Source organism: Nasonia vitripennis, chromosome 2 (genome assembly GCF_009193385.2).
Source record: "Nasonia vitripennis strain AsymCx chromosome 2, Nvit_psr_1.1, whole genome shotgun sequence".
NCBI lineage: Eukaryota > Metazoa > Arthropoda > Insecta > Hymenoptera > Pteromalidae > Nasonia > Nasonia vitripennis.
Genome location: NC_045758.1, coordinates 13,384,583 through 13,399,289, shown reverse-complemented (window position 1 = coordinate 13,399,289; position 14,707 = coordinate 13,384,583). Strand labels below are relative to the sequence as shown.

Sequence of the window (14,707 nt, the reverse complement as noted above, 5' to 3'; positions counted from 1 at the left end):
TATTTTTCTCGGCGATCGATCTCTGTAAGTTTTATATTAGAAACAAGCCCTCGTAAAGTTAAGTAAAGCATAAAGGCTGTAAGCAGATAGGGAATCAAAGCTTTTCCACAGAAATTATATCCCATAAGCCGTTCCCTCTCCCTCAGTGAGTGAGTATAAATCTTCCTTTATGAGAAAATCCCTTTCACCCGAGATATGGCGCGCCTTTTCCTCTCGTTTTTTTCTGTCTCTCTCGCAAGCTTGCGCAGACATACTACTTACCTCTGGTCATTATAGGAGAGGGTTGCGACAGCAGTGTCGCCAGGCCGTGGTAAATCGCGCCTTGCTTCGCAACCTCCAGCGTCACTATCGGACCCGTGCGAACCAAGTACTCGGCAGCTCTGAAAGGCAGTAAAGATTTTAGCACGCGCGCTGTTTCTCGAGGAGCGAACTTCTCTTTCTCGCTCTTTCGAGCGAAGCTTGTATAACGACTTACTTCTCCTGGGTTATTCCGACTAAGCTCTGTCCGTCGACTTTGAGAAGTTGATCTCCGGCCGACAGTCGTCCGTCCTGAAATTTGAATATTGGATTAGTTTTTGTGAGTTCGTGCATACTCTTCTTGGATCTTTACTCGAAACTTACCGCGTCGGCTGCACCCCCGGCAACCACGCTTTTGATGTAGATGCCAAGTCGGTCTTGGCCGGCTCCCTGCAGACACGTAAAAAGGGTTGGTACACAAACGAAAGAGAGTAAAAAACGAACAATCATTTTTAATACTGAAGAAAAAGAGACAGACAGTGAATAAATAATAAAGTTAAATCCCCGCATTACCTTAGCAGCGACTATACTAAGTCCCATGCCACTGGTGGATTTGTGAAGCTTAATAATCTGTATCTCAGGCTGGCTCTGGGGCTGTCCCATGTGGCCGGAGTAACCGCCGGACCTGTTGCTCATCGCGCTGGGGCTTCGGAACTGCAATAAAACGCAGGCGACATTGTCACTCTCGCATTCTCACGTTGGAGCAAAAACAAAAGCCGAACGGAAAAAAGGGAGGAACTTACGTTATTGTGGTCGATCATGTAGATAGTCCAGTAGCCGCTGGAGGTGGGCTGCGCGGCCATGCGGCAGAGGCCGTCTCGTTGGAGCGGCGCCAGGAACTCGGCCAGACCCGGAGGCACTCCCCGGATCACTTCGCAGCTGTAGCCGTCATCGGGGAGGAGCAGAGCTAAGTTGAGAGTTGGCTCTTCTTCGAGTCGGATCTCGCGACCGTCCTGTTTGGCCAACCCGTCCGCCACCTTCATCGCCGTCTAATTCATCGATTCATTATTACCTCTCGTTAGTGCACTCGCGTCAAGAGATTATTGCGTCATTTGTTTGTCTGCTTTTACGTCGCATCGTTCGCGTTCGAATCTTTATAGAATTGAATTCAAAGAATAATCGCACACTTACCCTAACGGCGCTCTCGATTAGCTCGGCGGGCAGCCTTGGCTCGTCGGCTGCCGGCTGATACTTTTGCAGCAGCGCCTGCACCTGCAGCGAGTTCAGCTTGAAGCACGTCGCGCTGAGGGCGGCGAGCTCCTCGGTATTGTACTTGGGCGCCTGCAGCAAGTGCGTGGCCTGCATAATTGTCGCCAGATGACACTGGCTAGCGAGCTCGAGTCCCTGTCTCTCCGCCCAGGTCTCGAGGGCGTTGAGCCTCGCCTTGAGTCTCCGGCCGAACCACCTGACGCACAGGTTGCTGTTGGAGACGAGGGCGTTGAAGGCCGTGGCGTTGATGGCGTGGAACAGATGGCTGAACAGCTGTATCGTCAAGGCGGCGTTGACGCGGCAGCGCCTGAGCAGCGCCATGCTGTTGGAGAAGATCTGGAGGACGCCGGCTTCCTTGGCGGGCTCGTCGGCGTCGGCCATGAACTGCGACATGGCCGGGGCGAGCTCGAGCGAGACGCAGCGCACTAGTGAGTCGAAGGCCGTGTGCACGGCGTCGGCGAGGATGTCCTGAGCTTGGGTGGAGAAGGCGCCTACGTGTCGGTCGCTCTTGAGCATGTGCAGCAGCTCCGAGCCGTTGGCCAGCCAGAGGGCAAGGGACGAGGCGTCCATGTAGCGCTCCTGGTGAGACGTAAGAGGGTTGTTTGTTTTTATTTTCATCTGCCGCGGAGGGGCGTCGCGGGGAAGGAAGGAAGACTTGGCGGGGGCGTGGTTGTTAGCCCCGAGTTCGAGGACGTGCGTGGAATTGACAAGTTTGATTACTTCCGACGAGTTCGACGATCCCGTGGACGGATGCGGGGGAGGTGAGCGCGCGCGGCTTTCTCTCTTGACAGGTGAGGGTATTAAAAGTTTTTTGTTGCAATTCCGCGAGCTTTCGCTCTCCATTATATAGGAAGTAACTACGTTTCTTCAACGCTGCGGAACGACATAACCGCGCGACGCGCGCACTCAAAAGTTAAATTTCATTCGAGCAAACGGAGCTGTATAAAAGAACGAGGATCTCTCTCGCGCGCGCTATAAAAGAATACCCCTGTGCGCGAGCTTCCCAAAAAAGTATCGAACCAATTCAATCGAGCCATCTATATAAAGCTCTCGCGCAAGCTCTATTTTTGCAGCGGCCTAAAGCCCGATAATCTCGGCGTCTCACCCCCGCGCACTCTCGGAACTTTCCGCTCAGTTTTTCCCCTCACTCTCTCTGTCTCGCAGCTCTCTCAGCCGAGAGCGCAAAGCGCATTTTCCCCGGGTCAGCATCGCGATCTAACTCCTCTCCGCACTCTCTCTCCATCAAAGCTCACAGGGCGCGAGGCGACAGAGAGAGAGAGAGAGAGAGAGAGAGAGAGAGAGAGAGAGAGAGAGAGAAAGAGAGAGAGAGTCGACTATAAAGGCTCGCGGTCCTCGAGTACTAAGTGGCTCCTAAAGGGAGAGAGTGCATGTGTGTGTCGCTGTATCTAGTGCACTGCACGGAGGCTTATGTGTACGCGGCCTGATATAATTATTAAATCCGAGTCCGGGATTACAGCGCCGAGCGAGTTTTCTCAGACAGAGGGAGACGACGACGACTGAATAAACTGAAGCTCCTTTGGCCCTGTGTCGTCTTGTTAAAGCCCGAGTGTATACACCTGCAGTGTGCAAATTGATGTTAAAGCGAGCGCTCACTGCTGCGGCTAATGCCGTGTCTTCCAGACTAACGCGCGTCGCGTGCTCTCTCTCTCTCTCTCTCTCTCTCTCTCTCTCCGAGAAGCCTGGCTAATCAGGCTAAGAGTGTTTTAAACGCCAGCGATTAAGTTCTACGCCGCAGAGTACAGTCGCAGCAGTAGTGGTAGTACAGCTGGATGAGTTTATTTTAGCGGTTGTGGGAACGAGAGAGAGAGAGAGAGAGAGAGAGAGAGAGACTGTTCGGGCTTAATTGAATTAGGAAAAGGGGAGGTGAAATTAAGGGCGGGTTTTTCGAGATTCGCGGATTTAAGAGGTAGGGCGAGAGAAAGAAAGAAGGAGCCGTAAAGTCGAATGATACATGCCATTTCCCGGGGCAAATGTTTCGAATATAAAGCTTTCCGATCCATTTGATACAAGCTAAAGGTTAATGGATTTATTGGCCAGCGTTTTTTATACTGCGTACGTTTTATCGCTAATACAACGCGATTCACGATACCTTTACTGATCGACTTCTTTTATTAGAGAAGAGTTTACTAAACGCTACGACGTGGACGAATCGTGATTTATAAAAGGATCGGAAGCGTTCCGGAGATTACTTCGCGTTTTCAAATATAATGTATCACGTCAGGACGTATAAGACAGTATGGTGTTCGGAAGCGAGCAGAGAGAAAGAGAAAAAAATTGATCCTCTTACCATCGGAGAGAACCGATAATTAAACGAAAGGTCAATATTACTTTATCCTCTAGAAAATGAAGGATGAATCGAGTGAGACGTTATAAATTTAAAAAAAAGCCTGGAAAAGACCATCCATCAAAGCACGAATCTCCACGAAAATAGTCGGAGATTTTCGAACAATAGCCCGCGCGTTTTTACCTCGATCAATTCTACAAACAAAACCCTCGAGCTTACCTGAATGACCCGCTGTATCATAGTGGCGACATTCGCCAGCATAACCGTCAGTCTTTTCGCCCTTTCAGTCGGCTGCAATTCTGGCCTGTAGTGCGTGCTAGCCCTGTATCTCGCTGCCAAGTACAGCGTGTAAGTAGGGGCGAGCTTGAACTGTGGCGCCGACGGCTCCACGTCGGTGATAACTGCGTGGAGGAACGTCTCCTCCGTTTCCTCGAGGAACTCGAGGACAGCCGGTAGAATCGGGTCCGTACCTCTGGGCTGCTGTTGCTGCTGCTGTCTCTCGTACTGGGAGAGCCTGCGGTTACACAATGGGATTAAAATTTCATTGTCGAGAGGAGCAGTAGAAGAAGCATTTTACATCTGCGCTGTGTTTCGAAATCTCGAAACTTTCCCTTCGTTCCGGCCCTTATCGCTCTTTGTTATGCGCCGCGCAGTCCATTGTCTCGCTGCATGTCCGCTAATTATCGCTCATTCAAGTTTTAATAAGCCCTGCAAATCGTCGCGAGTCCTCGTAGAACTACGCGATCGTTAATTCAGAGTGCCGTAGTAGGCATCGAATTATCAGAGGGGGGAACAAATTCCGCGATATTATTCCCACGGGATATATAAGGGTTGAAAAAAAGTGGGCGCGTATGTGGCTCGAATCGATCGGGCTCTGGAACACTGTACAAACGCTGATATGGACGGGGTAGTATTTTTGCGCGCTGCTTACCTGCAAATTATTCGGTCGACCTCGCACGGTCGCTCGTTTTTTTCCTCTTTCCTCTTTGTGAGCGTGTGTGTTTAGAGCAGACGAGAGGTACGGCAAATAAAAAGGCAAACGACAATCTGACGTACGTGTGTACAGGTACACAAGAGGTGCACACGGATCACAGTGAGGGGGAGAGAGAGAGAAGAGGCGCGAATAACACGCTCGACCGGAGGATTTTAACAATGTTTAATTCGACCGGCGATCCCCATAGCCGGTATTAACGCTTCTAAATTCCAAACTGACTCTCGTCAGAGCGTCAATTTTAAGCCCGCTGGCCGGGAGTACAAATCCCCCGGTCCTTCGGAACAGCGATCGTCAATTAACGCGATCAAACAACCCCTTCTCTCTCTCTCTCTCTCTCTCTCTCTCTTTCTGTGTCTCTTCCGCTCTCTCTCTATCTCTCTCTATACGTGCCGAACTATCCATCACATGCTGGCATACCTGTGACCGTCGCGACTACTGCTGAGGCTGGCGGTTTCGACGTTGCCATCGAGGTCGAACGTCGTCTCGTAGTTGTGGGTCGGCTCTGCCTGGCTGGCTCGGGTCGGGCTCCTGGGACTGGCAGCCGCGGATTTCGTCGGACTCGGTGGATTCGAACCTGACGGCGACTGCAGGGCACTCGTCGCGCCGTTAGGCGTCTGCGAACCCATACCTGAACCTGGTCGGTACTTCTCCGAGCTGAGTTCCTGCTGGCTGCTGCTGTCTGGCGAACGTCTACGTGGGGGTAAGGTGAGGGTGCGACAAGGGGAGAAAGGAAAAATAAAAACATGTAACGAAACGAGTAAGCGAGATGGTTGGAGAAATAAAAATGTATGGGTAGACGCAGTTGATCGATTTTCCTCGAGGTTATAACGCGTAAGTTCAATTATCCGGAGGGTAAAAGCTCGCGACGAAAATAGCGAGCTTCTCGAAATTAGAAGAAACAAGGACACACAGGCACATACGCTCAAGGGAGAGCAATAAATCTCGAAACATTTTTAGTGGGACCACTTAGGCACAAAAAATTCTCATGCTCTTATTCTCTCTCTCTCTCTCTCTTTTCTAGCCAACGAGCGAGCGCTAGCACTTAAGTATATATGTCGTATACGAGAACCTTTTCGGCTGGCTGACTGGCTATACGCCGTGTGTATAGCTGCAATGTGCTCGAGAAGTCAATATCCTCCTTTGTGTGTCGCTGTTACCGCCGCCGCTGCTGCTGCTGCTTTGCTCGCTACAAAGCCTAATATTTGCCAGAAGTCTAGTAGCGCGCTATTAATATTGCCATATCGCAGCGGAGATTAGACTTGAAAAATCTCTCTCGACAAGGAAAATCGATCAAGCACATGTGTACCTATATGTATACTACTGCTCAAATAATAAAATATGACACGCACGACGTAGTAGGTATAAAAGTAAAAAACTGCGTGTGTATACGTGCGCGGATACACAAAGTGCTGGCGATAACAAATAAAGATGCATAGCAACGTATCTATAAAACGCATGTACAGCCATAAAGGAAAGCACAGCCATAACTTTCTCTCTATATGTACACATAATATACAAACGTAGACGTATATTCGATGCGCTAGCAGCAATGTCTCCGCCGCACGAACCATCGACAATGACGACGACGACACGTACACATCGATAAGAATACACAGAGCGTCGGACGTGTCGTGTTTTCTTTTTCCCTTACCTGTCGTAAGAGTAGTCCATCTGGCGACCCGAGTCGTGTCGCTGCCTGATGCGCTCCTCAGGTGCCGGATCGATGAATCGGAAGGTGTGCATCCGGCCGAACTTGATGATCGCTCCGTTCTGCAAGCAGACAGTGGTTAAGTCGGTGATTAGTGCGTCTCGGGGTGAAAGCTTTGCTCTACGACTACTACTGGCTTTTTGAATGTTTTCGGAATACAATTATCGGCGCTGGTCAAAGCGCCCCGGCTTTGCGAAAAAACAGCGAAAAATCCACTCGCCGTGCGGGTTGTTTACACGGTTGCAGAGAGCACAGCCGGTCAAATCTGATTAACGGCCGGTGCGCGCGCGTTTGATTTTTCATTACACGAAGCGGCAGTCGGCTCCTCCCACGCACACGCATACGCACGACGACGTGTACGCGTCCCTGGCGTGCGATCTGGAGTTAATTAAATTCAAAGTCGATAAATCAAGCAATCAGCCCGGTTAATTGATTCAGCGGATAATGTTATTCAGTTGCATCATTTCGAATTACAAGCAATTGAACGCTCCCTCGATCGCAGCGGACGCTATTGAAATCGCGCATCAGGAGAGATAGGGACAATCGCGAGAGCGCAGGCTTTATCTCTGGTAATTCGTTCGAGCTTTTTTCCCCCCTTCGTCTCGCTTATCCCCGCGTGCCTCGAATCAACTTTTAATAGCCGATAATCTCGCCCTTTTCACGTGCGAGAGCCGCGTATTCGATTCGAATTTAAATTCGACCCCGCGCTTTTGACGACAGAATAAAACACACGCCCCCTACTACTCCGACGCGCTTCTCTAGGAAAAGTTAACTACACCACACAGAGAGTAAGTAGGTGTAACACGTGCGCCGTGTGTGCGAGCGGAAGGAAACAAAAAGACGATTATTCACGGTACTGCAGCTAGCGACGCGGAGGAAACTTCGAGCGAGCCGTGTGCTATAACTACGCATTCGCATTCATTACACGCCCTATATATGCAGAGGCTCGAAGTTCTCGCGTCTGATAATTCGGAACTCTAATCACCGCAATTTGTTGCCGCGAGTAGTGCGTTGCGCTAATCGCCGAATTTCTTGCAGCGGCGCGCGCTAAATACTAAACCGGCGCGCTGTAACGTACGTCTTGTATTCTCATTATTCACGCGGCGCGGCGCAAGTTTCGCGGTTTCTGCGCGCGCAGTGCAATTTGAAATCCGACGCGAATAGCCCGACGTCGATCGAGAGCTCGAGGAAGGTCTAATTATTTCAACTCGCGCCTCCAGCTTGAGTTTCTCATAGGGAGGGAAGTGGAGGAGGAGGAGTGTATAATGGAGGAGGGAAAAAAGCATCGAGGATAAGGATCGCGTCTTGGTGGTGATGTCGGTGGGAGTACACAAGTGGAGTGGAATTCCAGGAGCATGCGCTGGATTTTTGAGGTAGTATAAGAAGCCACGTGTCGCACCGGAGATAATGTATAACGCCAGCGTTATGAGCACGCACATTATTCCAGCGTTGTGATGGAATCTAGGGTAGTTAGCCCGACTTTACGGGCTCGAAGTTTAGCTTTTACGCGTAAGAAAAGGGGAGGACGCGCCTCCGGTTACAAGAGCTGATGTCAAACCTGCAGTATCGTGGTCTGGTGTATCCTCTGGTTGTTCACGTAGGTGTGGGCGTCCCTGGAGCAGGGCGTCAGCGTGACGATGTTCTCGGTGAAGGCGATGACGCAGTGTCTCGGCATGACCGTCGGCCCGGTGAGCGTGAGCGTCTGGGCCTGTACGGCTTGGGGCCCGATGGGTCTCTCGCTGCCGACCTCGGTGACGTTGGGCTGGAGTCGGTGGCGCACACCGGCGCCGCTGGAGATGTCCGTGCCGTCGGGGTTGAGCTCGAGGAGGAAGGGTAGTCGCTCGTCCTCGTACCTGATGTGCTCCAGCTCGTTCCACTTGCCAGCCGGTTTTTTCTTGCGCTTGCGCGGCACGTAGTCCGCCGGCCTTCGACGCACGTGGAACATTATGGATCCTGAAACATCGAGGAAGAAAATAGACGTTAATTATATGACGAGCGTTGTGTCCGTGTCGTGAATTATTCAGGCTGTCTAGCTATCGCTTTTCTCTTTCCCGGAAAATTTATTGAAATTCTTTCTAAAGCGTTGCGAATGCTTTCGCAACGCAGCGAGTATAGGAAGCTCCGTCATACGACACGTCGTGTCGCTTCGAGAGTTTCGCACGCGGGAGAAAAATTGTGTACAAGAGGAAGGAAGTTGGGCCAAAACAGAGGCGGCAGTAAGTTTTGAGATCGACCGGCGCCGCACTGCCTCGAGTACAACTTTATTCGAAACTTTTTCCCGGGTCTATACGCACACTGTGTATACACTTTATTGCCCGGCGCTTTGTTTCGCCGTTCTGCGCTTCTCTCTGTATAAACAAGGAGGAGAAAAAAATTATTCAAATTGCAGCGTCGCGGTTTTACGCAGTCCGTAAAACCGAGCGACTCGTAAAACCTTCCAATTAGCGCGATGAAAACGCGCCAGGCTTATTATATCCTCGTAAAACGCACACGCATACACACACACACACAGAGAGAGAGAGAGAGAGAGAAGGAATAATCGATACACCATGCGGATTTTCAAGATCAAGTTTAGGGCGAAGCGAATGAATAATTCACGAGTCGGCAAGTAAACTTATGCTCGGAGAATAGCATCAGCGCACTTTGGTGAAAATTAGAAAACCGAGCCGCGGCTCCGAGAGTATAAGTGTGCGCAGCGATCGCGGCGGAAAAAAAGAAAGTTCCGGTCCGAGCCTCGGCCAAGCGTGTACACACGCTCTGTACGCGCGCTTCCTCGTCTTCCTCACTATTATTGGGCTATGTTGATGAGCATCGGAGGCGGGATTTGTAAGTAGACTGGAAAGTCGGACGAGGATCGTAAAGAAAGTTTTTAATTTCGCCGCGTGTCACCTACCCATTGCACCAACACACAGACACGAGCAACGCACTCTGTATAATTATTATCCATTCGCGCGCAGAGCGACGTGTAATTTTCCGAAAGTTTAATCAACTTTTTCACCGCTAACTTTTCACTCGCTACTCCCCCGCGTTAGCGCCTCTAATTACACGACGCGGCGGTGTAAGCGTACGATATATAGGTGAGCTAGTCCGACGAAAAACAAGCCGCGCGTCCATACGTACGTACTCTCGGCCGGACGACGCGATACTCCGCGGCAACGAGGAGGAAGGAGAAGAAGAAGAGTAGCGTCGCCGTCTCGGGTGTGTAGCAGACGACGACGGCGCTCGCTCTCACCCACACTTTTTCGCTCGCGTTGGCTGGGTGTATACGCGGGCTAAAAACACAGCCGGAGAGACCGGCATCGCGATAGCACTGCAGTCGAGTGAGAGAGAGAGAGAGAGAGAGAGAGAGAGAGAGAGAGAGAGATGCACCCGCGTTCGTAAAGGGCTCTCTCTCTCTCTCTCTCTCTCACTGGCCGGGAATATGTATAGCAGTAGAGTAGGAGCCGCTCGAAGAACAAAGGCGCACACCAACGCAAGCGTGACGACAGTCGGCGGAGTTTCTCACGCCTCTACGGTTCTTTTTCTTCTTGCGCCTGATATACACACACATGTATATAACACACTTGTGCGTCGGAGAGACCCTTTTCCGTCTTCCCGCATGCGATGCGCGGGTGTATTTTTTTCTCCAACCGTCCGAGAAGCAAAGCTAGCGAGGGAGAACGCGCTTAGAGGGTACGTTATTGATGAGGCGATCGGGACAGGTGATTACGGGCCGAGATTTGATTGCTAATGGGCTTGACTACTACGTCTCGAGCCTCGTTTCGCCCCGAATTGAGGAAGTGCTCTCTTTTTTCGCACACCGTCCCGCGCGCACCGCAGCGATAATTGTATCATTACGCGCTTTGAATTATAATTAATCGCTCCGCGCGCAGTCGGGCGTAAATTACCGAACTTCCTATGTATATTCCCCCGTGTGCGCGTCGCACCGGCTGTATTATGCGCGGCGCGTACCACATTTGTCCCGAACTTCATATATATACGTACTATATGTATAGCGTCGCGCGCGCGCGAGCGCGCGTTCGGCGGCACAATATGCGTGTGTGCGCAGTTTTAAATGGTCGATCGAACGAAAAGAAAAAACCGCGAGCCCCGGGCGACTTTTCGGTTGTTCGCAATATGCAGTGTGCGACAAAAGCAATCGCGCGCGGTGCGCGCTAGAGTAAATATACGCGGTCAAAGAAAGCCGAGATACGCGGGCACAAAGATATAAAGGTCAGCTCGTATACATACAGCGTATATGTGTATTCGTGGGTCTATTAATAGGACTGGTGAAATGAAAAAAAAGACAAACTGCAGCTGATATGATAAAATCGGCATAAATACATCGGCTGACCCTTCATCAAAGCTACACGCGATTAGGGAATGCATGATGGAGCTTGCGGCCGATTTCACGGGGTACCGATCAAAGCGGCCTTTTTGCGATTACTTTTTGCATCGCACATACACACACTGCAGCGATAGTATTGCCGAAATACATCAAGCCGCCGCGAGAAGAGCTTGCGGACTATTTCGATGCCTGCGTGTTCGTGGCGTGAAACTCATTTTCGCGCGTGTGCTGGTGCAGCAGTGTATTTGGAAAATCGCGAACGCAGAGAGTATAGGGGGGACGCTTTATTTTTGGACTGGATCAAGGTTTCGGGGCAAGAGAGAGAGAGAGAGAGAGAGGGAGTCGCTCGCTCTCAAAGTACTTCGAAATAGGCCTTTGTGCGCCGGGCTCTGCCCCTTTGTTCGCTTTTATTGGTGTACTTTTGCGCGCGCTTAAATTTTCTCTTCCATGATTCTCGTCTCTCTTTTCAGCACTCTAATAGCCAACAAAGAGGATTAAAAATAATTCGCACTGTTGCATACGCGCTCTGGGAAATCGGAGGGAGTCGATTAACCAGAGACAGGACGACACAGTCTCGGGTATGTATAATACACCCACGCGAAATTTTCAATTTTTCCTCAATTATTTTCCGCGCATAAATGGGTTACACGCAGCGCGCGAAACACCTATAGAATACATAACTCGATCGCGGGAGGAATTGCAATTACCGAGAGAGAGAGAGAGAGAGAGAGAGAGAGAGAGAGAGAGAGAGAGAGAGAGAGAGAGAGAGACGGCGGCGGAGGAGGGATGAATTATCGGAAATTTATAACAAAGTGAACGCGTAAGGTGGGCGTTCTTCAATTTTTTTCTTCATTTACGCGATTGCGGCGTAATTATCGAATAACAAGTATTCGCGATTAAACGATGAATTCGTACGTATAATTGTAACGACAAATTCGTTTCTCGCACGTATACACTACAACGACGTAGTAATGGAAATTTCCGAGCGGAGTAGAGAGAGAGAAAAAAAACATTCACTCGGACGCGTCAGCCCCTAGCGCGGTTAATCGCAATCGCTCGTGGAAAAATATTACCCACGGATAGGTATATTCCGCCGAGTCATTCGGCAGACTCGAGTATTGCGACGTCTATATGGAAAAGAGGGATGGAAAGAAAAGCATCATGAAAAATTCACTAATTACACCCAGCGACTGCTCGTGCATCACTGTCCGTAATCACGCTTATTTAACCAGCTCCATTTATTCGAAAGCCAAAGCTGTCCCGCTCGGGGTGTATAGGGTAAGCGCGGTACAACAAGACCGAAAGCCGAAATATACGAAATCGCTCGGCTACAGCGGCGCCGGTTGCTCCGATGCCAGCTACCCTGGCCAAACAGGTCTTATCGGGCCGTTGTGTATTTCATCGCTCGAGCCAAAAGTACCATCCGGCCCCATCGATCAGCGCACAGCGCGCCGTTCGATTATCGTAATAAGAAGGAGTGCCTGTATATATACGTATACGTGTATGTCTCTCCCTACAACACCCTCTCATCAATTAATCAACCGCGAGTTCGAATAATTAGGCCTCGATGCGCCCTGACCTATACAGTCTTGCGAGGAAATTATTTTCCATCAGTGCGAGTGTATATTCATTATTCTCTTTGCCTGCAGTAGTGCGCCTGTCCCGATGTATAAATCGTGTAAACTCGGCTAGGCGACGACGAGATATTTCAATTTGCGCGCCGCTGCTCTTTTTCGTTCCCTTTGCCTTTGCGCGGCGTAACGAGATCTGCATCTCGCGGCGTATAACGTATTTTCTGGAAAAAGATAGAGAGAGAGAGAGAGAGGGAGAGAGAAAAATTTCGCATACACACATATTCCCCGGCGAGATTAGCGGGCAGGGACGCGTGTAATAACCGCATCCATACGCGGTCCCTGTGTGTGTGTCGTGTGCATGCAGCTTCATACATCCGCTCGTCGATATTCACGAGAGTTAGCCGCTGCTCCAGTAACGTGTATTGTATCGCGCTTGTTTACCAGTTGCATTATGCTCCGAGCAAACTTGATTAAACTTGAAATTCGCCCACCCCCGCAGGTGTGTTCCGCGCGCGCAGGCCCTCGATAATACGAGAGAGTTCCAGCTTGTCAAGTTCATCTCCGCGCGCGCGCGCGCGCGCGCTCGCGGATAACTTTAATTATGCTAATTTTATTCGGCGCAGTTATCGGCGCGACGCGCGCCCGAGAGCGCGTACAATATACGCATGCGAATAACGAAAGTTCGCACGCGCGCGACGCCGAATAGTTAGCCTCCCGGGACTCGCTGCTGGCAGCGCAAGCTCCGCAATATTCATCGGCGTTTGTTGCGGCTTTCGTGCATTATGAATGCGGTAATGAAGGCAGCCCGCGCGGTACAGGGTTAGAGAGAGAGAGAGAGAGAGAGAGAGAGAGAGAGAGAGAGCCGCTGTGTGGTCGTATTATTCAATGATTCAACGGCGGCGGCTGTGATAAGCGTTCAACTGATTTCCTTCTCCCTCTCGCACCTTTTTCCAAGCCACTTCCCCCCCGGCTTCTGGACAATAAAAGCTCGATCCTCTATAAAAAAAAGAAGGGGGAGCCCAGTTCTTCGTCACACCGAGAGGACGTCCTCGTCGGATAGCAGTGGTATAAGTTCGAGAACACATGGGCACGTATACGCGGGGACAGCGAGCGAGACGCGCGTTCCAATTTCGAAATGCCAAGTGTCGGAGGATCGCACGAGCGGGAGACGTGACTGTCGCCCGAGAGGCAATTTTCGCGAAGGGGGAGCGAGAGAAAGCGGACCCTGAAAAACTTTCCACTCGAGGAAATCAGTATAGAAGTATACGGCGCGCGATTGTATTGCGAGAGAGCTTTCGCTCTTCGAATTGCTCGAGCGAGAAGATCGCCGGGCTGTATATAGGGCCTGGGTAAACACACTTGCCGGGATTTTCGAGGAAAATTGTGTAAATCGATCCTTAAAATAGACACGTTCCGACGACGACGAACGATTCCTTCCCTCGCGGCTATACAAGCTGTATGTATATGTATAGGATATTGTACTCCGAAGCAGTGCGCTTTTCGACGCTCGGAAGCTCTTCTGACCCACTGAGCCAATAACGGCTTGATAATTGCTGCGAGTTTTATCGCCGTCGTTACGCTTTATTACATCGATATAACGAGCATGACGCTTAATAAACGCGAACGATATCACGTGACCGACAAGGACGAGGATCGAGTCCTCGAAACTTTCGACTGACGCGTATTGCGCGCGATGTTGTGTGCACACGAACGATGCCTGTGGCATTCCGCGATTTTCAATCCAGCCTACCGCGCGCGGTACGCATTTGATTGGCTCAAAGTAATTCCGAGCTCTCCCGAGGGATCGGGAGACATGACGGATTAAACCTGACGTTGTACGCCATCGCGGCGTGTATGTATATGACTGATCGAATAGTACATCTCGCGCGTATATAACCTAATAGATAGGAAGCTAATAGAGCGATTAAAACATCACACAACGAGCATATAATGTCAACCTTCGCTGTTCCTCTTCTTTTCGTTATATGGCATACCGGTGCTATAGCCGTGCAACTATAACTTCGCGCGCGAAAAAATCCATAAACATGGCATTATCCTACACTCGACGAAACCGCCGTTGTGCATATTATCGTAAGTGGCGCGGATTCGATCAAAGTATTTGTCTAAAACGCAGTATTTACTCGCAGACGCTAGAAAAGCTCCCCATTTGAGTATAGGCGCGATAACTCGTCTCTGGAAAGAATCCCGGCCAGATTGCCCCACAAAGCAAAGCGCTCGCTATTTATTTAGCGGCACACGGCGAGCTGGAAGTGAAATCGGCCCCGAGGAGATA

General features: G+C 50.5%; 1 protein-coding gene across 15 annotated transcripts in view; it reads right to left on the bottom strand.

The window, feature by feature from the left end:
- Window positions 1–14,707, bottom strand: part of LOC100122125 (afadin) — a 73,278-nt gene that overhangs the window by 11,144 nt on the left and 47,427 nt on the right. For 12 of the 15 annotated variants that reach the window (XR_004226574.1, XR_004226575.1, XR_004226576.1 and 9 more), the window contains 10 exons: window positions 8,072–8,466; window positions 6,457–6,575; window positions 5,223–5,495; window positions 4,031–4,325; window positions 1,429–2,085; window positions 1,041–1,286; window positions 811–951; window positions 622–687; window positions 476–549; window positions 262–380 (listed from right to left, as the gene is read on the bottom strand). Coding sequence is in view for 12 of the 15 variants with exons in the window: in XM_031922543.2 (XP_031778403.1) it covers window positions 262–380; window positions 476–549; window positions 622–687; window positions 811–951; window positions 1,041–1,286; window positions 1,429–2,085; window positions 4,031–4,325; window positions 5,223–5,495; window positions 6,457–6,575; window positions 8,072–8,466 (2,385 nt within the window). In the remaining 3 variants the exon portion in view is untranslated. The remainder of the gene's footprint in view (window positions 1–261; window positions 381–475; window positions 550–621; window positions 688–810; window positions 952–1,040; window positions 1,287–1,428; window positions 2,086–4,030; window positions 4,326–5,222; window positions 5,496–6,456; window positions 6,576–8,071; window positions 8,467–14,707) is intronic. The other 3 variants (XM_031922544.1, XM_032597693.1, XM_032597692.1) reach the window with 1 other exon arrangement.